We start from the raw sequence: 26474 nt of genomic DNA, 5'->3' as shown, positions 1-26474 counted from the left end.
GCTTTGGCGTCCCCCATGCGCAGCAGCCGCGGCGGAGCCGGGGTGGGATTGAGTGTCCCCAGGGTCTGATGGAAAGAGCAGGGCATCCCTCCCGTGGATGGGTGCTGTGAGGTCAGGAAGCACAAGGCACAGGGGGTCCCCGGTCCTTCTTGCTTCTGTGGTTTTCCTTCAATCTTTACCAATAGCTTCTTTCTTGCTGGGAGTCGCTTTACCTGTGTATCAAACAGAGGGAAGAATTTAATTCAAGTGGACTCTACCCCTTGTGCCACCACCAGTGGGTCCACTAAGGCCAGTGGTGGGTTTCCATCCCCGTGGTGAGATGGGGATGGGCACAAGAATGGGTCCTGCTGGGTGGCTCCATCCTGGTGGCCACGAGCACCCCAGTTGGGGCAGCCCTGGCTCTTTACACACGGTGGCTCCTCAGCAGCATTTCTAATGGAAAACTTGTGCACTTTCTGATGTGAGAGGGGGTTTTGTAGTGCCAGGGTGTGTATTACAAGGACTGTAGCCTTTTGAGGGCTTTGATAGGTTTACAGACAGTGTTTACAGATTTCATGTATTTTTTTCTTTCTTCAGTCTCCCCCCCCATTTTAAATTTTTTGTTTTCCTACCAGATCCCCTGCCCCCTGTAATCAGTAGCTTTTTTGTATCTGTACTGGATGAATTAAGCTGTTTGCAATTCCTGTGCTTTTTTTCTAGAAAATAAACACACACAAAAGAGCAGGTTAAAATTCAGAATTCTTTGTGCCTAGTGTTTATTAATAAAGTTGTATTATTGCTTAGCACACTATTTTCTCTACATATTTTGAAGGAATCCTTAAAGAATTAGGTTTTGACTGTATTTTGCAATAAAACACTACAATCAAAAGGCCTGGCTTTTTTCCTTTTTTCCATTCTAACTTCCTAGCATTATGACTTCAGGTGCAAAATTGTCCCATTCTGTGCAAAACCTGAAACTGTCAAGATTTCTCATCATGAGCCCAAAAGTCACTGGAATCAGCAAGAAGGTTGTGCTCCTTAGACCTCAATAAAAGTTACCTCCAGCGTTCAGTCCCAGAGTGTTTGCTTTAATACCTCTGACTGTAACATCTTAATACCTCTCACTGTAACTTCTCACATTTTTCAAGTGCTGAGCATGGAGGCACTGCCTCGTAAAAGCTGATTTTGAAGCTCCCAACACCACTTTAATTTGCCTACAGCCTGCCTGTCCCCCAGACAATTCAAGGCTGCCCTGCTTTGATGTGGAAAGCACCCGGCAAAATTCTTGGAGGCAGGAGAAGGAACCCTTTGAACTGGGGACAGGAGAGAAAAATCAGGGACAGTTGTGAATGTGCCTGTTGGTTCCCTGCTGCTCAGGGTGCAAAGAGCCACGGTGCCAAAGGTGGGGAGGGCAGGAGGGAACATGGGCTGCTGCCATCCCAGGTGGGTTCTACTCTTCTCCTTGGCTGTCTTGCAGCTTGGATTGCTCCTAGGAATCATAGCACAGCTCTGGAAGGAGCCAGGGCTGTGCCACTGCCCACACCACCATGATGCAGGGGCAAAGGATGCTCTGCCAGCTTTGGTTTCCTGCCAGGGGAGGAGGACAGACAAGTGAAAAGAAAACCAAACCCACAACTCCACCAGCATATTGCACCCACCCTACAAACACTTTGATGCTATTGTGTCCAGATATCCCTGTGGCTGCTAGTGCAAACACAGCTCGAGCCACACCAGGAAGCTGAAGGTGTAAAACACAAGCTGGGAAGCACAACCCACAGACGTGCATTGATTTTTGCACAGAGAGGTTTCATTAAAGCTGGAAGTCAGCAGCCCACCCATCCGGAGGCTTGTTCGCTGCCTTCAGAGTAGCTGTTTCTAAAATTTCCAAGATTTTTGCACAGTGTTGCCACAACAACATTTACAACCCACCAAAAAAATTTAGGCTTTACTGGGAATGGTACTAGCAGAGAAACGAAACCCCTATGCCTCATGTGCTCAGAACCAAGGGGTTTAATTCTGCAACTTCTGCTGGGGGTGCCTGGGCTCAGCAGCACCAGCCCCATGCCAGGGCATCCCTAGGGGCTGCCAGAATCCCTCAGAGCCACACACTGAGGTGACACAGAGCACAGGACAGGTGATGCTGGTGTGCACTCAGAGGAGGGAAAACCAGTATTTCACCCAGATAGCTCCCAAGCACACACACACAAACCATCTTGCTGTGTACCCACAGCAGGGTTAACACCCTGCACAGATAAATCCTGGGAGCTGAGGGCTCTGCAGGAGCAGGCATGTTCAGGCCACACTGTGACACAGCTGTCTGCAGCATCTCTTCAAACTAACATTACTGCAGGAAATAAGGGACAGGTTTGCAGGTGCCCATAGCACCAGACCAGATGTGTGTCCCATGCAGGCTGTGTCCCAGGGAAAGGAGCTGCTGGGAGGAGCAGGGATACCACAGCAGAGACTGATCCCTCTCCCACTGAACCCTCCCATTTCCACCCACCTGCAGCCAGGGGCTTGCCCAGCCAGCACTCATATCCACTGGATTTCATTTAAATGCTGGAGAAGAACTGTTCTGCCTTGGATTTGTCTAATTGCTTTTTAAAATCCATTTACATTTCTGGCAACCAGACTATCTAAAGCAATCTTATGCATATCTTATGCAAAAGCCAGAGACCAAATACAAATGGAAACAAACTCGAAAGAATGTTACATACCATCCCATGACACAGATTTCCATTCTCTTTTTAGAACTCACAGAGACAACACCAAGGCTGAAAAAATACAAAAAGCCAACTCAATGGCTTAGAACTGCACCTTGCCAGAGATATTACAGTCCTGAAGAAGCTGAAGCTCTCTCATCCTCCCTCTCGTTGCTTGGATACAAGAGTCATCAATTCTCACTACATTCACTACAAAACAATAGAAATTCAGGATCATCTTAATCCATCACAGCACTGCCTGGGAGCCCCAACACCCCTGCCTGCTGGCAGACACTCTCAGGGACACCACACTGAGAAATGCCACATCCATGGGGTGGCATGAGGTTATAATGCACACAGCTGCCTGTGGGGAACAATCCCTCAGGCTCATCCATCATTTCAGCAGCAAATTTACCTGGGCAGCAAACTCCTCTGTGGCAGTTTTCAAAATAAATACCATAACACAGCAAAGCAAAGTCCTGTCCTCTGCTGGGCTGCAAAAGCTCAGCCCTTAAGTGCAGCCAAAGAGCACCTGAAGGGAGTAGGGATGCCTTCAACCATGGATGGATTTATCCTTGATTACCCCAAAGTCAGCTCCAATTTGTGACACTGATCCCAGCCACCTGGAACTCTGCCTGCTTGGAGAAAGGGATGGGCTGGCCCTTGAGGAGGCACCTGACTGCCCTCTCCCAGTCAGGGTAATGACCTGATTTCAATGAAAAAGTGAAAATCTTAATCAGGGCCAGGTGCTGTATGAACTCAACCCAAAATCCTGGTGCCCCAAAGAGCTGCCAGCACTGCTGCTTCCCTTTGGGGCCAAAGGCTCCTTGCATTACTGGGATGCAGGATGGGATGCTGGATGAGATGCTGGATGCTGCCTGCTGCCAGGCCACACACAGATACATGGAGGATCTTTGCAAAACAGTTTGAAGGGGGACAAATTCTCCTTCCCACCCACTCCAATCCCATCTAGGGGCTGTACAATTCCCCAGAAGCCCCTCTTTACCCCAGCCTGCTCTGCTTTGGCTGTTAAACTCCTTGCTGGGTGGAGCTCCTTCAGTTTATGCCACCAGTGCCCTTTCAGGGATTATAATTCTGTAGGAGATGTTTGTGCTGTATCCTCCCCCCGTATTAAAGTGTCAGGAGTACATCCCCAGGCCATCCATCTTCAACACTTCCGTATGGGCTTGGCAATTCCCTAACATGAATATTATGGCTCTCCATGCAGAGTCTCCATCACTCAAGCTGACAAGTGTTAGAATCTCCTCTCTTGAACAGGGTAAGTGACCTTTTCATATGCAGCATAGATCCCCGGTCAGGCTGCATCTGGTGCAGTGAAACCAGCCAGTGCCAGCAATTCCCTAAAGTCTTAAAAAACAAATCACAAGTCCTTTTCAACTTGCAAAACCAACTCTTAGCATGACAAAGTTAAAGGGCCTTAATCAGCCCCTGGTCAGCCCCTGCTAGTGCCAGGCCTTTAGAGGAGGATGAAAAAGCATGTGCATGATTCCCTTCTGCAGGATTTATTGACAGGGATTCTTGAGCAAAGATGGGGAATTTGGGTGTCTGGCTTGCTGGGGTGTATAGGAAAAAATTTTGTGACCAGTTAGTGACTTTAAAACCTCAACTCTAATCTTAAGAAACATTTTTTTTTTATTATTTTTATTTTTTTTTTAAGTGAGATGCTTAAAGTTAGCTGCTGAAACCCCACCAGCCTGATTTCCAAAGCTGCTAATCACCTGTGCTTCCCACACTGCAGGAACTTCCCTATACCTGTGCCTTGAGAAAAGCAAAGAGAGAAAATAACCTTTAAAGGCCCTTCCAGCTCAGACCTTCACAGCTGTGCTGTAGTGGGGACACTTGAGCCCACCTTGCCCAACAGAAAGGGAATCCTCTGCCTGACAATTCAAGTTAAAACCCTCCTACAAACTTCACACCTTACTCCAAGTCTTTGGCTAAACTCCTGCCTATATTTCTTTTATCCTCTGGATAGCAAAGATACTTTCACAGCAACTTTGCCACCTTCCCCCTGCAAAGCTCCTCAGGGAGGCTTGTAGCAGGCACAGAGCAACAGAAACTTGTTAACAGCTTTTCAGCTCCCTCTTAATAAAGTCGAGGCAATTAACAGCTTCACCATTTACAAAACAAATCCTCTTTGCAACACCTGAGAAAAAGAGTTACATGTGTTTCCCAAACATTTTTGGGATGGGGAGAACACCTCCAGGAACTGTCTGCAGGGAGTTGATGCATCTGCTCTCTCTGGCTGGAGAGGACAAGTCCAGATTCACCTGGAGCTCATCCTGGGCTTTCATCCAGGAGGCCTGATCAGCAAGCATAGGTCTAGGGGGAAGTTTCTTATCCAGGGGTTACTCCAAGGAGGAATTGGTCCAGAGCCTGGGTGGGAATTAATTGCCAGACTGCTGGTCCTTGGTTCTGGTCAGCCCCCACGTGATGCTGTCCAAGAGGTGCAGGTAAGGTTGGTTGTTCTCCTCCAAAAATGTCCCCACAGGTGGCTGGGGGCAGTGGGTAAGGCACAGCAGAGTGATACCTCTGTAGAGAGATTCACAAGCTCCCCCACCTTTTTTTCTGGTTCCCTGATCTCTCCTAGGATACATCCCATGCCCCCCACTTTGCAAATCACTGCCCTGGCTTACAGTGCAGTAAATTCCCCCTTTTCAAACAAGCCCCAAGGAGATGAGCAATATAACAGAAGATTGATGGATTAAAGACAACCAAATAAATGTAACTCACAATGTGGTTCAAAATTAATTCCTTCCTCCTCTTTTCCCTTCCCATCCCACTCTCCCCTCCTCCAATCACACACAGTGGTCCATAATCTATGAGCAAGGAAGGTGACACGTTCCCTAAGTAAACTCTCATTTGGATGCTGAGGTGACTGCTGGAACCACTTCACACAGAAGCTCTCCCAGCCAAAGTGGATTCAGTCCAAAAACTTCTGGGGTTTAGAAAAGACCCCATCTAGAGCCTCTATCACATCTTACACCCAAACTCATCCCTTCCAGAGGGTCAGAAACAGAGAAAAAAGTAGAGAAAGTTGATTGTAACTCTAAGTGCAACAAGGAGCAGAGACGGATGACTACAGCCAGGAAATGTTGGACAAATGCAGTTGGGAGGTAAAGAAGAGTAACAATCATGTGAGACAGAGTGAGACAGAGCTGGAAAATGAAAGAGTAAGTCTGTTGCAGAAGGGGAGTGTGGAGGTTTACAAGGGGAAAAATATGTTGGGAAATTGATAAAGAGATCTCAAGTATCATTTTAGCTTTAGTTCCTCTCTCCAGCCTTTCTTCAGTGTCCTGGGCAACATTAATGAAAGCCACTTGTGGGCACAGCCAGGAGAGAATAGCTCGTCAGGGGACATATGACCACAGAGCCTGGACAGTATAGGGCCCTTAATTTCCTCCTCTGATGTTTTCAATAGCTCATGGGATGCCATAAAAGATGATAATGACAAGGACAGTGGAAAGACTGTAAAACAGTGGGGAGAGACACAAGCATTACCTCACTGGGGCTCAAACTCAGGCCATGCATGCACTGAGTTTGCTGGTTTCAAGTTCTTTTGCTTGGAAGAAGCAGTTGCTCTCCACATCCCACTGCACAGCCTGGCTTCCAGAACTCAAAACTGCTCTGCAACAAGTTACATGGTCTGAAACATTGGGTGGTGAAGTTGGTGGGACTCTCGTTACTGAGTTAGATCAAGCTTGACAGTTTGGTGAGGAACAGACAAGGATGAGGGCAATGGTTCTCATGTTTCTTCCCAATTCCACAGACTTTTCTAATTCACATCACTACAGCTCATGGTCTGACTCTTTAAGGGGATCATCCTCAGGAATATAGCTGACAGCTTTAAACACAATAATTTCTATTTCTCTCCCCTCTTCCCAGTTCTTTAAAGCTCAGCCTACTCTGTCCCAGCTCTCCATCTCCATTCCTGCCTGGCAGACATGTCTCCTGGCCAGCTGCCATCAACTATGATAGGGACAAGGCACCTCCTCCCTACCACTAAGTGGATTTCAAAGGAAAGAAGCAAGAGAATAATTAAATTAACTAAGTCTCAATACCTCCCGAGGTGCCAAGCATCCCCATGGCTGCAGCAGCACCGCAGGTGTCTGGAGAGCAGGTAAATCTGGTCGCTGTCAGGCTGCAAACGTGGCTGCAGGGGACATCTCTGCTGGCACAGGGGCACCAGTGGCAGCTGATCCTAGACAAGAGTGCTGGGAATAGACTCTCAGCACATCTTTGCTCAAGTTAGTTCAGGAATAAACCAGCTATGTTTATGCTTTGATATGCTTAAGTTAATAAACCTTCTCCCAGTGCAAACAGTTGTTCTTCCCAGCTTGGATTGCTTTCTCCTCCTGGTTCTCTCATATCCCACGGGCTTTCCCCCTGTAGGGTGCCAGAGCTGCCATCTCATGAGCCTATTTTACCTAACAGCCTGCTGTGGAAATTCCTTGTGAAACATCTCTAGCTTTTGACAGCAGCACAGCCATTTCCCCACACCTCCCCTCCAATCTGCTACAGGCTGCAAGACCTGAATCTGGGTTTGAGACAGCCCATGGTCTGGGATTGATCAGGTCACAGCCAGCACTCAGCTCCATCTCCAAGGTGTGCACAGGGAGCCAGGATTAGTGGCAAAGCAGAGGACATCCCCACTGCAGAGCTTTATCTCATTGATCACCAGAGAGGTCACAAATCACCCTCCAGTCCCTTCAAGCTGTTGGGAGCACTAAACTGTGGCTCTTGTACCCAGACACTGTCTCCCAGAGCCAGGCCAGGTACAGTGATAAGGAGATAGTGTAAAAGGTCAAAGAGGATAGAGCCCAAAATTCACAATGTCCTGTGCTTTAACCTAGCAAGTGCTGTATCAGTGACAGAGACCTATTTAGACTATTTTTAATTGTCTCCCTTTCCAAAAGGGGCTGCTCTGGCCAAGGATTTCTCTCTGTTCTACTTCAGTGAAGAGGATCTCAGATTCCATGTGAAACTAAGTACAGGGTGCTTTGTAAGTTTTCATCACCAATTTACATCTACGATCAAATAAATATTTGGGAAGAGTAACAAATGCTGCTATGAAGAGAACTCAAAGTGGTAATCATCTCCTTCCAACTCCTCTGAGTTTCAGGCTCCAGATGGTCTTTGGAGAACTTCTACTCTCTGTTCTGTGAAGAAGATGTAATTAATTTCCTCCTGACTGTGATTTGTTCAGTGCTGCATTAACCACCCTGCCTCATAACCAACTTCACCACTTGGCAACTCATTCCTTTGAAGGTGGACACTGATCTCACCCCAGGGAACTATTTCCCTGAGACTATTTCTAGCACTAAAAACTCAGTTACATCTTGGGAGGCTATTAAACCCACATGTGAAAAATCAACTAATCCATCACCCTGTGCATGCAGTCTAGATGCCTTCTAAGGAGATACGAGTGCATCAGAGCACCCCAACAAAGCAATTTACATGTCTTGGTTTGTTTTCCCAGACAGGCCATTTCTTCCTTGGAGATTACTGTCTTTTGGGAAAATGTATTAACTCAGGAGTCATGGAATAAGACTTGTCCCCCAGGTGCTCCTCTCTGGAACAAATATCACCCTGGCCTTTTGAACAACCGGGTAGCTTCTTGCCTCCAAGACACATTTTTCACAGCCACATGGTGATGGGGGGGGGAAAGAACACCCAAAGGCTGGAAAAATGAAAGCAAAAAGCAGTGAAGCACTGGTGAGAAAAGCAGATCAGAGCTTATGGGGTGCAAGGAGACTTGGAGGAGAGATGTGTTCTGCAAGAGCCACATTCAGCAAGTTTGTCACCAGGGTTGCAGATGCCTGGGAAACCAAGGGGGATGAGCCAGGGCTGCTCCCTGGGCATCACGCAGCATTGTCCTCTGCTCTGTGGAGTGAAGGTCCATCAATCATCATCCCCTGGCTCTCTCATGACTGAGGGGCTTCTCCCCAAGCACTCAGCTGCTAGAGACAGGCAACGAGCAACAGGCCATGAAATCTCCCCCATCTCACCAGTGCAAAGCTGTTTCTGTGATGAGCCAAAGTCATCCCCTTGTTTTCTGAGATGCCAGAGGAGATACACACACTCATCTGCTGAAACACACAGATTCTCAAGGCAGCTACATAAAACAAGCTAGAAAAGAGTCGATGGTAAAAAAAAAAGAAAAAAAATCCTTAGAAGAACATTTGGATGTGTGCTAGTCTTCATTCTCAATTCCAGTTGTGTCCATAGACACAGAGGCTTTTAGCCTGTTCCTCAGAGGTCTGAGTGTTTATCAGCCAACCAGAAGAACTGCTCTGGGTTAGGAAGAGTCCTCACTTCCCAATGACAGCCCAGCTGATGTGACAGCACTTTATGGTCCCGACTGCTGCTGCCATGGTGTGCATCCCATTGCAAGTCACACTGTGACAAATGACAAACTGTTCTGCTGAAATGCCTTCAGTAGTATTTATATTTAAGAAAAATTCCCAGCTGCACAGATAAGGTAGCTGATGACATCTAGTTTTCACATTTCAAGTTTTTTAATGCTTTTTTTTTTTTTTCTAAATACCCAGCATTTCTTGACATCCATTAATAATTTTTTAAATTTTTTTTTGCAAAAGAGGTAACTGTTTCCAGCAGAAAAACCATTTCTGGTTAACCTCACCACAGGCCTGCAGTGCATGACATGCAAATGATACCACTGCAAACAGCTGGGGAAAAGGTCAGTGATGCACTTGCTGGTCAAAGAATCACACACAGCCTGTAGTTTCACTTAGCAATTTTAGAACACACTTGCTATGATGCAAGAACAGACCACAACAGGCCTGCAGTCACCCAGTGTTGGCTTCTTGGTCCTCTGCCCCATCAACCATAAGGCTCTGGGGACTCTGAGAGGTCACATTGGAAACACCTCTGGGTAGGCTGGAAAGCCTCCTCACAATCATAATTTTCCCCTTTTTAGGATGTCAGAAGACTCTGACAGCCTCAGATCCAGCCTCAGCCTCCTGTAATCTCAAAGCATCCTAAGAAACAAGTTTGATTCCCAGGCTGATGGTCCAGAGGAGCAGATAATCTGCTTCTCAGGCTCTGTCAGATAGGAGGGTGGAGATGTAAGAAAAAAGTAACTTTTCTGCAGGACAAACCATTAGAACTAAGACAGAATCAGAGCCTGCGGGTAAGAGATGGCTCAAATTAAGTCATAAACAAAGTTTAACTACTTTAGCAGAAAAAAACCAAACACAACACCAAAACCAGCTCATGCCTGGAATCACTTTCAGAAGTGTTTCATGCCCTTATCCACCACACTGGACAGCAAAGTAAACTTACTGTGTTTAACAGCAAGTTAGAGAGCTGGTACCCAAGTCAAGAAAACCCAAGCCTAGAACAAGAGATGCCATCAATTCACATGGGCACAGTCCCTTTTTGGAGGGGCTACCACATGCCCTCCAAAGTGAAGGTCTGGATACCTTCTCAGGACATGGTCTCTGTACTGTCTGTCATTTGAGAAGCCAGAGCTCTTTAAAACTTGAGAATGCAGCAAAAAAAAATCTTGATTTCCACAAAGGAAAGTCAGGTGTAACAGCACCAACAGCAAGGACAGGACAGCCCAGTCCATGCAGAGACTTCTACTACTCCAGGGCAGCTTCTCTCCATTGCAGCCTCACTTAATGACTCTCATCTCCATCTCTTCTACCACTAATTTAGCTGAATGGGTTAATTGCAACTCATCTTATTATTTCTTCCAAAGAAAAGATTCAGAAAGTCACCACATTCCCCTTAGGTGTCTGCACCCCCTGCTGTGGCCTGAACTTAAGACACCAGAGGAGCTTCAATATTAGCTGCACTGGAATGTTTTGGTTTTCCCTTGCAAAACAGACCCTTCTCTCCAAGTGGGAATGTGCTTCAGTAACCAAAACATAGTTGAGAGGGGAAAAAAGGAAATTTCCATCTTTTCTGGGGGTGTTTAACTAAATCCTAGTTCTGTTCTGAAAGGAAACAGGGGCATGCCTCAAGGTGTTCCCCTTGCACTATACACCAAGTTAAGAAGGAAGTTTTAGAAGACAATTTTCCCCTCTAAAGATGAAACAAATTTCCATCAGCAATCTGTCAGCTCTTGACCAGTGTGCAAATTCCAAAAGCTTTGCGAGCAGAAACAATTTAATGTTTCATGTGTACATAAAAGTCACATTTTATTTCTGGAAAACCCACTTGGCACCAGGTACCACTATTCCCCATGACACGGGTGGGTTGGCACATATGAACAGCAACTTCTGAAAATTCTTCTGTGTTTAAACTTTCTCAGCCATAAAGAAGAAAACCTCTCTAGCAGAACAGCTGATTAAAAGTGACAATGAAATGATTGATTTTCATTGGAACTGGATGGATAAATAAAGATCCAATTTCTTGTCAGGAGAAGGGAGTGAAAAGCAAAAGCTGCCAGTCCAAACAGTCAGGATGTTACATTCTCAGGTCATACCCAAACTGAGAATAGCATTCACTTCCAGTAGAGTTACATCAGATTACAGTACCTAAGGACCTGGCCCAGAATCATCTTCTGCAGTAAATCTATAAAAGTACACATAAATCTGTTGATTTCATTTTAAAGATATACTTTAACTTACCCCTTTTTCCACCACTGTACCTGGAAAACAGCAGAGGGCAAAAAATAGCTAGAAAAATATAATTGTCAGCCTTAACTCTCTCTGTCCAGGTCAGCCCTGCAAAGACACAGCTATGAGTGTCCCTGTAACAGTCACTGCTTCCAAAGAAACATTTCAAAACATGATCTGCCAGATGACCCAAGCCCCAGATGACTGCCAAACCTTGAGAACACAGGTGTTGAACTCCCCATTCCTACCTAAAGTAGGTATTTAAACCAGCAGATCCCAGTAGTGCATGTTACTTGTAACCATGTGCAGTTACCTTTATTTCCACTCCAAAGTCTATGGCAGGCAAAAGGTGCATGAGCACTAATGCTGTAAGAAATGAGGTGTTCAGACCAGCAGTCTGGGTGGTACTACATGATCACATCAATCTTTGTCCATGTTCACATGGGAAAACTGACACTAGCCTAGTGCACAAGCCTGAACTGAGTTTTCAGTAGCCTTGACTTGTATTCTGTTCCAAAAAAAGACAGTAAGAGATTTCTTCCACATGAACTCAGAGGACATCAGACTGGGCTACAGTTCCAGCACATGGTGCCAAATCTCCTTAACTACAAGCAGGTGGGTTGTGTTGACAAAACACATTGATATGCTGCCCACCTGATGTGACACAATGCTGGAAATAAGAGAAAGGGGTTTTATTCTTGATCTTGCTGCTGTTCCAAAGGATGACCCGAGCAGAGTCATTTCAGTTCTCTGTCCCTGACCTTCACACTGGCACTGTGTGTGTCCTGCTATTTCCTTTGTGTTCCTCATCTGCTGAGGAGGGGCATTAGAAAGAAACCAAGCATCCTTATTAAAACTATGATTATGGATTACTTAAGATTGTTCATGCCAGGAATGCCATATACTTTTAAAAAGGAACAGAGAAAATGAGCAACTTTTAAAGATACATCATGGCTGCCTAATGGTGTGCAGGGGCATTCTTTGCCAGATGTCATGATGAATTAATAGCAATTACATGAGAATACCTCAACACTGAGTCAGCACTCAGGTGAAGTGTGCTTTATTGCAGTTCATTTAAAAAAAAAAAAAAAGAAACAACAATAAAAGGCTTAAGAAAAAATCACCAATCCTCAACTCCATGAAGCTAATAATAAATATGATCAACTCTCATTTCCACGAATAGGAAATTGAACACACATTTCATTTGCCAGGCCTTTGTTGCTCCCATTCAATTGCAGTGATGGTGCTATTCAGGGAAGCCAGCGTGGTGCCTGTTTACAAGACAATTTTGCAAAACAAAGACAGTCACGGTCAAAACTTCACTGTTCATTTCAGTATATTTACATGGAAGACCTCTGAAGGGAAAAAAACTCCTCTGTGATAGTTTTATGGCATAGTTTAGTTGGAAGTGGTAAGTAGCAGGAAATGCTCTCACAGCATCGAGATGGACGGTGGCAGCAGAAAAAAAGCATCTGCTTTCCAGAGGCTCCATCAAACTTTCCTCGTCCAGGCAAAAATACCATTTCACAACTCCCTCCACAAAATGGCAAATGACAAAGTGTTCTGCATGCAGAAAATGGTATTGTCCAAATCTGGCTCCAGAAAAAACTGCCACAAACGTTTTGCTTTCACTAGGAATGGAGATTGTGCTCTGCCAACATCTGACAATACATTTCAGACACATGTGTGATGTACCAGCTGAGCAGCTCTCAGAAGTGATCTGATTTTCCTTCTTTCTTTCAACAAAGAGAATGGAATTGCTCTGGATTTACAACAAAGCAATATGAAAGCACAGTTGGAACCACGGGGTTTAAGAAGACCTTGCCATGCCATAAGTTTGCACGGTTCAGTTGCTAAATTACACATTATAAAAATAAGTAAGTGCAATTGAGAGACTGTGTTAATCTCAGAAGTTTAAACATCACCCTGTAATGACTTCTTTATATTGGCCCAGAGTAAAGTACTTTAAGGGGCACACAAGAGATTAATCCACGTGTGTATGTTAAATACTTCTGGGAATTTTCACACATGGAGATATGAGGCCTGACACAAAACTAAATACAGACAAAACATTGCTGTCATTCACACTGCAACAGGAATGCCACCCAGTAAGAAAAAAAACTTTACAACACCTAAAAGAGATAAGAACCCATAGCCAGCATAGCAATAAGATGTTGCTTTTGGAAGTGCAGAATTTCCTAACCTGACAATCAGTGCAGAATCTGGAAATGTAACAAAAACCCAACTGTCCCCTTGCAAGGCAGAGAGACCTTAGGCACTGACTATAAATAGATAACATGGGTAGTTTGCAGAGTAGTTTACTAAAGCCAAGAGTATTTAGAGTCAAATTAGGTTCTTGCACATAAAAATTCCCTGGGATTTTGGGTGAGTTCTTAAGAGATGGCTTGCCCAGGCATTCTGGGGCTCAGAGACTGCACCCAGCTGCCTTCAGCAATTCTCTCCTGTAATACATAAAATCCATCCAGGCTGACTCAGAGATACTGGGTGAGAAGACACTTAAATTAAATAAATGTGATGGAAAGAAGGTGCCTATACAGTACTAGTGTCTTTTCTTTTCTACTCTTTCCTTCTTTCCGTCTTTTCTTCCTTTTTTCCCTTTCTTCCTCACATTTCCTTTTTTCTTCTTTTCTTCCTTTTCTTCCTTGTGTTTCCTTCTTTCCTTTTCTTCCTTGTCTTCCTTTCTTCTCTTTTTTCCTCGCATTTCCTTTTCTTCCTTTCTTCCCTTTCTTCTTCATGTTTCCTTATTTTCTTCTTTTTCTTCTTCTCTTCGCTTTCTTCCTCCCATTTCCTCCTTTTCTGCTTTCCTTCCTTTTCTTTCTTCTTCCTCGCGTTTCCTTTTCTTCTGCTCTTTTCTTTTCCTTTGCTTTCTTTTATTTTCCTTTCTTTTCTTTTTTTTTCCTTTGCTTTTTTCTTTTCTTTTTTTCCTTTCTTCTCTTTTCTTTTTTCCTTCCTTCCTTTCTTCCTTCTTGCCTTCTTCCCTTCCTTCCTCCCTTCCTTCCTCTCTTTCTCTTTCTTTCTGTAACCATGCCTCAGAACAGGCAGTCAGGTACTCTCAGGGGAAGCAGGATGCCACTCAAGATAACTGTAGTCATACCCAGCACACCACTACATGACATACCTTGTATCAAAGCATCACCTCCCTCAGCTGTAAAACACTCACAAGCAGTAAACCTACGAGAATTCTTAATCCTTCAGTGTTATCATTATCAGAGTATCATTCACCCACTTGTCTGCAAGCTGCCTTCTCCTTTCACCAACTGCTTAGTCTTACAACAATCCTCATTTCTGGTCTGGGAGACCAACAATGGGCTCTCCCCTGAGCTTCTGGCAGCATCTCTGCCATCACTTGGCAGGAGGCAGCATGACAATGATTTGACAGGAGGCATCCTCCAAGGGAGAGTCCCCATATCCATCACACTCCTGACACACTCCACACCCAGAGGAACTCATAGAGACTCCAGAAGATTTTTTGACTGGCCAGGTTTTTCCAGAAAGTATGGATTTCCTGTGATGGACCTTGCAACATTGCTGTGCTGGTTTGAGCTGAGGAAAGCAAAGCAGGAGGTAATTGGTAGAGAAGCCTGAAATCTACTGGCATCTAAACAAATCTACTGGCATCTAAAGATCATCAAGAACAAATAAACTGCTATCTAAAAGAATTAACACTGCAAAAACGATTCTAATTCTGCTGATGTACGAAGAGTCTTCCCAATAAAATACAAATCATTACTCAATTGAAAGAACACAATGTTTTCATGCACTGTTGTTGGGTAGTACCAAAAAATGACCAGCATTTGCTGTTCAAAATCACATGAATTATCTTGATTTCACTGGTCCAACATAATGAATTAAAATTAACTAAGATCCTTGTGCCTTTACATGGGACCTGTCATTCTAATGTGGCACTGAAAAATAAGAGTTTGAGTCACTCCATCCCTTCATATACTGCCATAAGAAAATGACCCATCAGTTTACCATTAATGTACCAATTTTGCTCAGACAACTGCTATTCAAAGGACAGTCAAGATTAGTAACTTGAAGGAAGGCTGACTAACCCTCTCCTTTTCCTATCTGAGAAAGAAAATGGGTTTCCAGAAAGAATGGGTTTCCAGACTCCCATGTAACTCCTTTTCTTTGGTTAGAGTTCCCAAGCTCTCAACAGCAGTTCATTTCTATAGTCTGACATGCTCAAGTGAGCTGAGCCATGTTGGCAGGGGGGAACTGGCTTTGACTGAGGTTTTCAGACATCTTTAAAGCATGTTCAAGGTTCCTGGCACTTTAACTGCTCTTAAAGATAATAAATCCCTTATGAGACAGGAAGACTGAACAATCCCACTGGCTCAATCTGTGTAGTTCCAAGAATAGCTTCCAGTGCAGGTGATAGCAAGCATATGATAAGCAACATTCCAGGAGAAAGTCTGTTGCAAAAACTGAATTATGGGGAACAGACTGAACCACTAGTTTTATGGACATAGCTCTATTCCAGCACTAAGATAGTAAAACTAAAACTCCCTCAGTTAAAAATACCAATAAAACTTGATAGGAAGGTGATTATTTTGATTCAACAGATGGCAAAGACAAGTTGCTTGTTCCTACAGAGAATGCCTTACCTTCCTAACACCAAAGAGTAAGATATCTTTCAGTTCCTCTTTTTTTTTTTTTTTTTTTTTTCCCAAACCCACATTTTCTGTGGTACAGATTTACAACACTGTTCAACCCTATACCACCCTGGGCCAAATAAAAAGCTGCAGACCAAGAGACACATGAGCAGCTTCAACAGCCTCTTCTGTGGTGTCACAGCTCCCTCAAGGGACTGGGCTGGTTGTGCAGTCTGTATTCCCAGGGCTGACCTGCCCACATCCTACTTATCCCTGAGGGTTCCTCAAGAATTCAGCTGTGAGATTTCCTGGATTGAAACTTGCCCTCGGTGTGCAGACACAGTGAGTCAGGATGGCACCCAAAGGATGAAGAGATCTTCTCTCTCTCTGCCTCTCCCTTAGAAGTATGGAAGTGAACATCAACCAGCAATTGAAGGTGCTAGCTCTATAACACTGGAGTATAAATCCCTTATAGACTGGAGCTTTATATTGGGTTATAAAGGAAACAGTTGCAACATCAGCTGTTCTTGCCTTTCCTCCTGGAAGTTATGATCCTCCATAGGTACAACATCACATGGGTCACTCACAAAAACAAAACTGAAAACTCCAGCAGTAACATAAAGGAGATATTTATTGCCAAGTAGCAGCACATTAAAATCAGTAAGCAAATACCATAGTAACAAACAAAACACAAGAGAATGTCTTGTAAACTCACTAGGATTTTAGTTTGGCTGACAGGAAACCACAAAGCACAACTGTCCTGTAATTTAAACAATCAGATACCTAAGGGGACAATAATTATAGGAAAAAAAATAGTTGTAAACAGATCTGTTTACTGTATTTCTAACCACTTCATTTTTTTTCTTCATAGTTGAGGGTTTGGACTTTCTATTTTTTCTTTTCCTAAAATTCCCAACAGTTTTAGGTCTTGGTATTGTAGGGACCAGATTTCTTAATGTTTATTCTCTGGGCTGGCAATAGTGGTTAATTCCACAGAGACTTGTTTATCCACTAAGATAAATAATTAATTTAAACAACGTTTAATGTTACAGACAAATGAGTTTTGCTTTATGGCAATTACTCAAGTTGAGGGAGCAAGTCTTTTCATGAAACAAATTATGAAATTGCTTGTTTGTTTAGTATTAGACAAGCATTCTAATATTTCAGAGTTGTGAAAATGAAATTGCTTTCTCCATCCTAACCAGTCAAACCAGAAGATGGTACAAAGCTTGAAGTTAACTGTGCAAGTATAATTAAAAAGCTCAAAATTCCCCCCCTCAGCACCACCACAGTTCAGTTACTTTAGAAAAGGTGTGGGATTAACTCATTGCCTGTTGAATAGTAGGGCTCCTAACCCATTCTCTTAAAATTCTCAAATAGAAGACATTAAAGTTCAAGAATAAACAGCAATACAAGGAAAACACCAGACATCAGAGTAACTCCTAAGAGCAGAACACAAAAAACACCCTTAAAGTGAGCTATTCCCCTTAAGCACCTTTCCTTCAAATAAATGTTGGAAAACAGCATTAGTCCTTGACCAAAATACACCTTATTGTGACTTCTAATGGAAATCAAAGACTGATTTTTAAGTACCATGCCTTTTGCCACTGAGTTGGGAAATGCACATTCAATATATCTTCAAATAGGTCTTTCAAATGACATTCTGACAGAATACATCAGGTTCAAGGGAATCACCTTCAAGAGTGACCTTAGCTGGGTGATGTAATTAGCAATTACAATTCTCAGGATACTGAGATGCCTGCAACAATTGTTTCCTAAGTTACATCCAGTTACCTCTCTTTATAATGGAATTTTTGTCTGCTGAAAAAATGCTGAATCATGGCTCTGTTTCACAAAGCACAGGGCAGCTTTATACCAACTGGGAATTTGCACTGCTGTAAATAATTTTGTTCTCCTCAGTCAGCCAAAACAAGATGAATGGAGAAAATAGCAGTTAAGCCACACTTGTTGAGAATTTTATCTTTTTCTAATTACCTGACCCCATACATTTATCATGTAATTCTACATTCACTTTGTCAGTTCAAGAGCTACTAGAACATCCTACTTAAATATAAGGTTATGTATCCATGAAGACACAGGTAGTTATGGCAATACTTCAGATATTGGTTACATAGCCAGGGACACACTGAAAATGAAAACAGTGTAACTTGGAATGCTTGAGGCAGTTTCCACTGAGCTCTCACCCTTGATACTCTTCCTCAGCAATTCGATGTTGTAGCCTGGGTTTATTAGGATTGTGTTCAATCAACCAGTCAGCAAGCCAAATCTGTGGAGAAAACAAAACAATAAAAAACCCCATTGTTTTCTATTCTTCTCTATTAAGTGTACAGAAGAATATTACAAGTATAATTTGAAACCACTGACACAGACACTCTCTGACTGTGCTGTGAAATGAAGACCTTTCAGAAAAACCAGATGTACAAACTACCTGTTTTTTCAAAATGTTCTTTTAAATCATCACAGCTTATATTGCTCTTGAACAATTCACACTGGCCTGAAGGAAACCACTTAGCCTGTGAATGCCTGTCATGGTGTATATATGAGCCATACTTCAAATAATCCAATCAACTCTGTTCTGGAACGAGTCTGTACTATATACATGAAACTGTTTAATCAAGGATTACTTTATCTAATAATCATCCAATAAATATGCCAGTCTTCTGTACTGAAATCCCCTTATAGTACTTAAACCTTCAAAACAAAATGTGGTTACTTTTTGCAATTAATTTTCAAAGTTTTTCAGCTAATTGTACTTAAATAAATGTGTGGGATGTAGGAATGGTGAGCTCTAATTTCATCTGCAATTGTCTTGGCCTGGCCTCAGACAAATTAACCCTTTGCCTCAATTTCTCCACTTGCAAAGTTTTTAACATGTCCTTGTATGAGAGCTATTTTATCTCAAACTCACCTCAGAAACAGCAGATAAAGTAAAAACCTTCATTTTGACATCCTTTACCTTTCCAGCTATCTCTACAAGCTACGTGTTAGAAACAGTTCTGTAGAAGTTAAAACCCCTGTCATGTCATCAAGGCTTTATTGATTTAATTCCTGGCCCTCATTTCAGCTGTTAAGGAACCAATCCACTTCTTGAAAGTCTAATGTTTGATTGGCTCATTAGCAAGGAGGGAAAACAACACAGCTCTTTCACACACACACACAAAAAAGTAGCTTTTCCATCTACAGGGACTTTACTATCACCAGGTAAATCTATCCCAAATACTGATTTACTGTACACACCATTGGATCTGCTGGCTTCTCTTTGCAGAGGGCAGTGAGCCCTGCCAGTAATGTAGGCTTTACATACAGGTTCAAGTAATCCCTGGCTCTTTGTCCAGTTGGAATTGGCTCCAAGATCACTGTAAAAAATAACCACAGGTGTTGGAAAGCAGCTTGTAGAGTGCTTTAAGGAGGCATTCTTTCAAAGGCTGTTTATATATGAGCTGCTGTTTTCCTTAATAAGTTAATAATGCATAATGATTTTATAGCTTCTCCCACAACAGACTCCTAGGAAACTACCTGAGCCCTTTTACAATGTCCCTGAGGTCATCTTACTAATTATAGATAATTATGAAAGGGAAGGAAACCATATCATCTGGGAAAAAGCTACAAGCTTGAAAAAGCACTGGGAACAGGAGAGAAACAATATATCCCATGTGAAGTACTTCCTTCTTGCAGCATATAGCTGGTTTCTGAAGACCCTAAAAATCCCAGCTTAGGTCCAGCTTTGTCATTTGGGTGAGAGGATGAGACTTGGTTTATAATGGGTCAGGTTTGTAGGGAAGTGTATGACCTTTTATTCAACTAACTGATGCAGTTTACAGAAACAGACAAGCTTTTCTAGCAGAGTTTCCTTTGCATCTTTCTGTCAGAAAGTAGTGACAACCTGCATTACAAACAAGAGGTATTTCCCCAGCTTTTCCAGGGTCTGTGGCCCATTTCTCTGGCACTCCACTTTGGAACTGCACCATCATGTGAGCATCAAGTTGCCCCTGAACAGGAATTACTCAGCCTGAGCCCAGGAAGAGAGTCTGTCTTCCCAAGCTACCAGGGACTGCAAGAAAGAGGTGCTGAAGCATAATTGCTCCCCATTTCTCCTCATTTACCAGCTCTGTTTGCTCTAATTCCCCTCCCACAGAACCTGAAAAGGAGAAGCAGTCCCCCTGATGGCTCCTCAGATACATTTTGGTGTCTTCTGTAAGCACAAAATTCTCATTTATACATAGTCACCATTCTCATAAAGAGAACAAACCCAGTCCCTTCTAAATCCAATTATAGCTAGAATCTGGACTGAGTTAAGTAATAAATGAGAAGGACACTACCCTCCCAAAGACTGGATTATTTGAGCTATTTTACCTTCTGGAAACATGAATCTGATTTCTCTTTCTGCTGAGAAAACAGTGGCACTGCCGTGCAGTGCATTCCTCAGGTCATCAGTCCCATAGATGGCTCTTAAGCTAAAAAAAAAAGAAAACAAAACAAGAGAAAGAACTGCTTGGTAGGCAACTGCAAATTTCTTCAAGTTTCTGCAGTCTAGAAGAATACAAAAGCAATATAAATGGACTAATTAACAAGGTAATGGCTTGATTCTGGTTTTAAACAAAGTAACTGCCTAAAATTTATGTTCTGCACTCAGTTTTCTCCACAAAATGGGTGAACTTTACATATAAAACACTGAAGGTGAAAAGCTGTATTACACAAAAGTTTGAGTTAACCAGCAACTCCAAATCTGTATCTTTACTGTAAAATAAAATAAAAGAAAAAAAAAAAAAAAGAAGAAAAAAAAGAGATAATTACTATCTCAGTAAAGAGAAAATCCTACTGACTCCACCAATGCCAATCAGTGCATTACCTGTGAGGGTGAGTTCTCTGAGCTCTTAGGCTGTTTGTGGGTCCAAGCAATTCCTTCCAGTATGAAACTGCATCATGTCTGGCAAGAACCATAGCAACTAAAGGTCCAGAACTCATATAGGCTATTAAATTGGGGAAAAACATTTTTCCGTATTGGTCTGCATAGAAGTTGCTACTTTGCTCTGGGCTCAACTGGAGCTTCCGTTTCTACAAATGGAAAAGGAAAAATTAAAAAAAAAGAAAAGCTTGCCAAATTAACATCACTTGGTACCTCACACAAGGTCCAGTGCTCTGGTGCAGTCATATCTTCAAGTGCAGGAGAACAAGCACTGACTAAAGGTCCAGCCTAATCTGAATCTCCCATATCCGATCCTCTTTGAGATAGTAACTAAACAAAGAGTAAGAGCTTTCCAAATAAATAAAGTAGGCAAACAGTCCACTTGAGCAAGATACAATTTTACCCTGCACAAACTACAGCATTTAAAAACTTCTGGATGACTTGAAGTACAGTCAGAACACAGCAAAGAAACAGTGAAGAGCACTACAAGGGCAGGCTCCTCAGCTGCTCCAGCACAATGTTCTACTTTTAAATAATTTTCTCTTTAGCCCACACTGTTAATCATGCAATTGTTCTGCTTTTCATTCAGTACTTTATGACTTTCACAATAGCTGCCTGGCCTGCAGGTGCCCTGGAGGAGGAGAAGTTTGGGAAGTTATCAGAAAGCATTGGGCAGTCTCAAAAAAGAGAAGTCAACTTTTGTCAGGCACCTTATTTATTATATATCTCCATGCAGTACTACAGGCTGGGGACAGAGTGGCTGAGAGCAGCCAGACAGAGAGGGACCTGGGAGTCTGGATTGACAGGAAGCTGAACATGAGCCAGCAGTGTGCCCAGGTGGCCAAGAAGGCCAATGGCATCCTGGCATGTATCAGGAACAGTGTGGCCAGCAGGTCCAAGGAAGTGATTCTGCCCCTGTACTCAGCTCTGGTGAGGCCACAGCTTGAGTCCTGTGTCCAGTTCTGGGCCCCTCAGTTCAGGAAGGAGATTGAGGTGCTGGAGCGGGTCCAAAGCAGGCAACTGGGCTGGTGAAGGGACTCGAGCACAGACCCTATGAGGAGAGGCTGAGGGAGCTGGGGGTGTTCAGCCTGGAGAAGAGGAGGCTCAGGGGAGACCTCATCACTCTCTACAACTCCCGGAAAGGAGGTTGGAGCCAGGGGGGGGTTGGGCTCTTTTGCCAAACGACTTTGAACAAGACAAGAGGGCACGGTCTTAAGTTGTGCCAGGGGAGGTTTAGGTTGGAGATTAGAAAGAATTTCTTTATGGAGAGGGTGATCAGACATTGGAATGGGCTGCCCAGGGAAGTAGTCGATTCCCCATCCCTGGAGATATTTCAAAAGAGACTGGATGTGGCACTCAGTGCCATGGTCTAGCAACCGCAACGGTGGTTCAAGGGTTGGACTTGATGATCTCTGAGGTCCCTTCCAACCCAGCCAATTCTATGATTCTATGATTTGAGCCCAAACTTGGGCAACGGGGCACCGCGAATTCAGATTCCTGAGAATGTCAGTGCCGAAAGAGAGATCTGTGCCACTGGAGAGATCAGGAGTCGCTATTAAACACCTTGCCGTTAAAATAAATGATCAAACAAGCAAATAAACAAGCAAACAACTAAATAAACACGAGAAACTCGGTGCCATTTGTATCGTTTTATATTGTGCCTGTAACGCCCTCAGGAGCGAGGGCACAGCGCCCCCTAGCGGCCTCACCGGGAAGGGGCCCGAGGGGATTCGGGGGGGCTCGGGGGTCTCTGCCTCATCCCTGCGGGGCTGGGAACGCCAGCGGAAAACGAGGAAAAAACAAACAAACAAAACAAAACCCCAAACCAACTCATTTTTCCAGCGTTGCTAGCTCGTGGCTGAAGATTTTGCTGTACCCCTCGCTTCCACCCAGCGCTCCTGTTTTATTTCCTATTCCTGCAATGATTTTTCCTTCAAATGCTCTTAAAGAGTGAGGGTATAAACAGCCCCATAAATGAGAGAATAGATTTGTTAGCTAACGTCGAGGGTTGTCTTGATGCAATCCCTGGTGAAAAATCACATTCTAGACTCTTTCCCAGCAGCATAGAGTCTGATTCTAGTGCTAAAGGTACCATGGCCACTGTGTCTGGGCCAAAATTTAAAAGGAAAAGCTTGGTAAGGTCTATTAGAATGAAATGCACTTAAATACCCATAAAGCCATTTTTAATGTTTTTAACATTAAAAACAGTGGAAACAAAAAAAAATAGGTCAGACCTCAACTGGCCAGCCAAGTAATTAAATTAATTCCCTGTGCATCCACTTGGCAAATACATGCTGTGTGAAACCCTGTGATACCAGAACAATACATTTGCCAGTGAGTTGCTTCAGACAGACCACATATTTGCTAGATTTATTTGCTAAATCTGAGTTTATTAACAAAGTCTGTATTTTCTTTTTGTCAGCAAAATAGTTTGTTCTGTTCCAGCCCATACACCAATAACAGGTATGTTTACAGAATCTGGCAGTAGTAGTTGATGACATTGGAAACAGATAAATTGATTTTTTGACACACTAGCTTTTAATTACTGGCATAACTGCTGAAAAGTCAAGATAAATAACTTTTTTGCTTATAAAGCGCAGTTATTTTACCCAACACACAGTCTGTTACCTGAACGATGCAGAATCCTGATCGGAGAATGAGATCCTCTATTTCTTCTTCTTTATCAACAGCATCTGGTTTGATGAGGGCCAAAGTTCTTTCCACAAGAATCTGAGGTTCAGGCATTGACACCTCCTCCTCCATCTCGGCTTCTAAATTAGAATCCACGAGCTCCTTTCATACTGCAATGACACCAGCTCCTTATATTTATTTATCCTTATTTATTTTAAATGTTGTTAACTAATCATAAAATGCAAACTATTCTATTTCTAGTATTTCACTGGTTAACTTGGACAGTGTACAAAAAAGAGAAGTTTTATCATACGTTTTGCTATGTCCCAGAGCAAGCCAGGTTCACCTGGCATCCTCCAGCCACCCATCCTGTGTTCCACCGAACCCAAAATCCAAATTCTCATGCAGATGGATTGTGGTGTGGGACTTCCTACCCGGATCTATTCCACCTGTAAGCCTAAAGGTATTTCTCAATTGTTATTTGTTAAGATTTATGGACTCAAGACAAATCACTAGCCTTCGAACTGGTTTGATCGGGCCATTAGAAGCTATTAGAATACAAAACTCTTCTGTGAATACAGGAACAAGTGCAGATGAGTTTCCTAGTGACTTGTAACCACTTACAACCTTTTTCCCTCTCTATGCTTTGCCTCCAGGCAGAGCCGCGGATCTCCCCGCAGATGATGGGTAAAACAGCGGACTGGCCCGCTCACTGCTGCAAAAATCCCAGGTAACTGCTGAGTTACACCTGCCTTCTCGGCTGGGGTCATCTTTTCTGCACCTTTTCACACTCCTCACTCATTTCAAAATTGAAGAGGTAGGGAAGAAAAAGATGGAGATCTGAACACAGGACGCCCGGGCTGCCTGAGCCTGGGAATCAGGCTGAGAACAACCCCCCCGAGCAGCTGGGCAGGAGCTCCCTGTCACGGACAGGGGCTGTTGGAGAAGCCCCGGACTCTATGAAGCCACGAGGAGACAACTCCCTTCTCCCCACCGCCCGATCCGCTGACGGGCTCAGCCCCTTCTCCCCTTGCAGGACCAGCCGCCATACCCCAGCTCGGCTCGCTCCGTCCCCGCCGCCGCTGGGCCCTTCCCCGCGGCCGGGCTGTGCCGCGCACCTTGCCGCCCCGCCGCCGTTGCTAAGGCGACAGCGGGGCCTCCTCCTCGGGCGGGCGGGCAGCGGGGCGGCCACAAGATGGCCTCCGAGCCCCTCGGCTGCGTGCGGAGCCGGGAGGAGGGACCGAAGATGGCGGCAGCCGCCGGGTGAGGGCAGCGAGAGGCGGCCCCTGGCTCTCAGCAGGACGGGGCAGGCGCGGTCTGCGGCCAAACAACCAAGGGCCGCATTTACCGGGTTACGAGCACCTTGTGTGGTAGGAGAGTGAGGAAGAAAGCAGCGTGATCTGAGGGGAGCCATCAAAACCAAACCAAACCAAACCAAACCAAACCAAACCAAACCAAACCAAACCAAACCACTAATTTCTCCATGACAATAAAAGCTTTATAGTGTTCTTACACTCAGGACTGCTGAGGAAGGCATAATCTCGCAGTAAATGTTTGTAAACTGATGCAACACTCTTCACTGGGGGGGAAAAAAAGCACACAAGCCATTCTTTACGTTATTTAAATACTGATATTTATTGTCCCTGTTTACATGCCTCACCAACACCAGTGGGTCCGGGGCTTCCGCCACACCAGATGTACCTCAATCTACAGCTCCCTAATACTGTTTTCCAGCATTTTTTAATGAACTTCCAGTGTCTAGCTAGTGCTACTTCACTTTTATGACCAAAAAAAAAAAAAAAAAAGAAAAAAAGAAAAAAAAAATCTAATAAGAAACAGTTGCTGTTTTCTGAGTTAAATCATAATGAGGTGAGCCATAAACAGAGCAACTGTATTTCCTGGGGATCTCTTTCACCACTATTGTGCCAATACCCTTGCTCCCAGCACACCTCGTTTCCCCAGCTCTCCAGTGCTGCTTCCCTTGGAGTTATCCAAGCGGAACAGCCATCATCCATCATCTGATACAGCCATCATCTGTCTGACGTGATCTTCCTTTCTGTAGCCTGCCCCATGGCCTGAAAGCTGAACAAGTGCTGGGTGCTCCAGTATCGCCTCCCACCCACCCTGTTTACCCCGGGCAGCACACGCTGCCGCTGGCTCTGGGGACAACCACTTGCCAGCTGGCCCCGTGCTATCGGGGTGTGGACCAGCCCAGGGCACTGATAACCAGTCAGATGGCTCTGGAGCCAAACCTCCTCTCATTTGGGCCTCATCCCCTCTTCTTACTGATTTCTCAAAATTTGTGAGAGCTGAGGAGCTGTGTAGACTTCTGGTGAGCGTGGATGAAACTGACCAAAGCATTTGGGTCCTTGAGGTGATACAAAGGTCATGACACAGGTACATAGGCTTCAGTTTTTCAATGAGATCAATCTGAAAGTAGATGCAAATGAGAAAAGATGGGGAAAAAAAAAAACAAAAAACTTTAAGAGCCACAGATGCTGGCACTGCACCCTGGTTAGCAGAGGAAATGGCAAATTTACTGCAATAACTGTTTTAGTGTAAGAAAAATCCACTTGTCTTAATCTTTTTCATGACTAATACAAACAATGTAAAAATAGAAATGAGAAAAGACATTATGCAATTATTTCCTTGCAACCAGTTTGGCATAGGTTTAAAAATCAGAGTAAAGGGTTTAGTCACCTTAAAACATACAGGGTTCCAAGTGCACAAAAGTAATTCAGATACAGACTTTCCTTCACTGATAGAGGAATGTGCCATTTGTTTCACTGACACCTTATTCAGTATTTAGTTCCAGGACTTGGTAAGCACTGCAACTGCACAGAGATCATGGATAAACATGTTTTAGTTAAAAAAAACAACAAGCAAACCCAAAAACAGCTGGTAAGAGTTCTCCATTTGTTTTTACTTCATTCAGCAAGTGTTTCTTTTCAGCCAATGAGTAGAAGCCTGACAGCCCTAGCTTAGATTTAGCAGGAAAAAGGCTTTCTCA

General features: G+C 43.8%; 1 protein-coding gene across 1 annotated transcript; it reads right to left on the bottom strand.

Annotated features, from left to right (window-relative positions):
• Positions 1-16523: 16523 nt before the first annotated feature.
• NME5 (NME/NM23 family member 5) lies at positions 16524-24578 on the bottom strand. The gene is made up of 6 exons (XM_030459193.1): positions 24516-24578; positions 23462-23634; positions 20777-20982; positions 20281-20381; positions 19165-19283; positions 16524-18193 (listed from the first exon to the last, which is right to left on the bottom strand). Exons 2-6 carry the CDS (start codon positions 23594-23596, stop codon positions 18107-18109), a joined length of 648 nt encoding a protein of 215 aa, XP_030315053.1. The 5' UTR covers positions 23597-23634; positions 24516-24578; the 3' UTR covers positions 16524-18106.
• Positions 24579-26474: the final 1896 nt, after the last annotated feature.

Source organism: Calypte anna, chromosome 13 (genome assembly GCF_003957555.1).
Source record: "Calypte anna isolate BGI_N300 chromosome 13, bCalAnn1_v1.p, whole genome shotgun sequence".
NCBI classification, from domain to species: domain Eukaryota; kingdom Metazoa; phylum Chordata; class Aves; order Apodiformes; family Trochilidae; genus Calypte; species Calypte anna.
The sequence above is the reverse complement of the archived record's forward strand: the minus strand, read 5'-3'. Positions and strand labels throughout refer to the sequence as shown.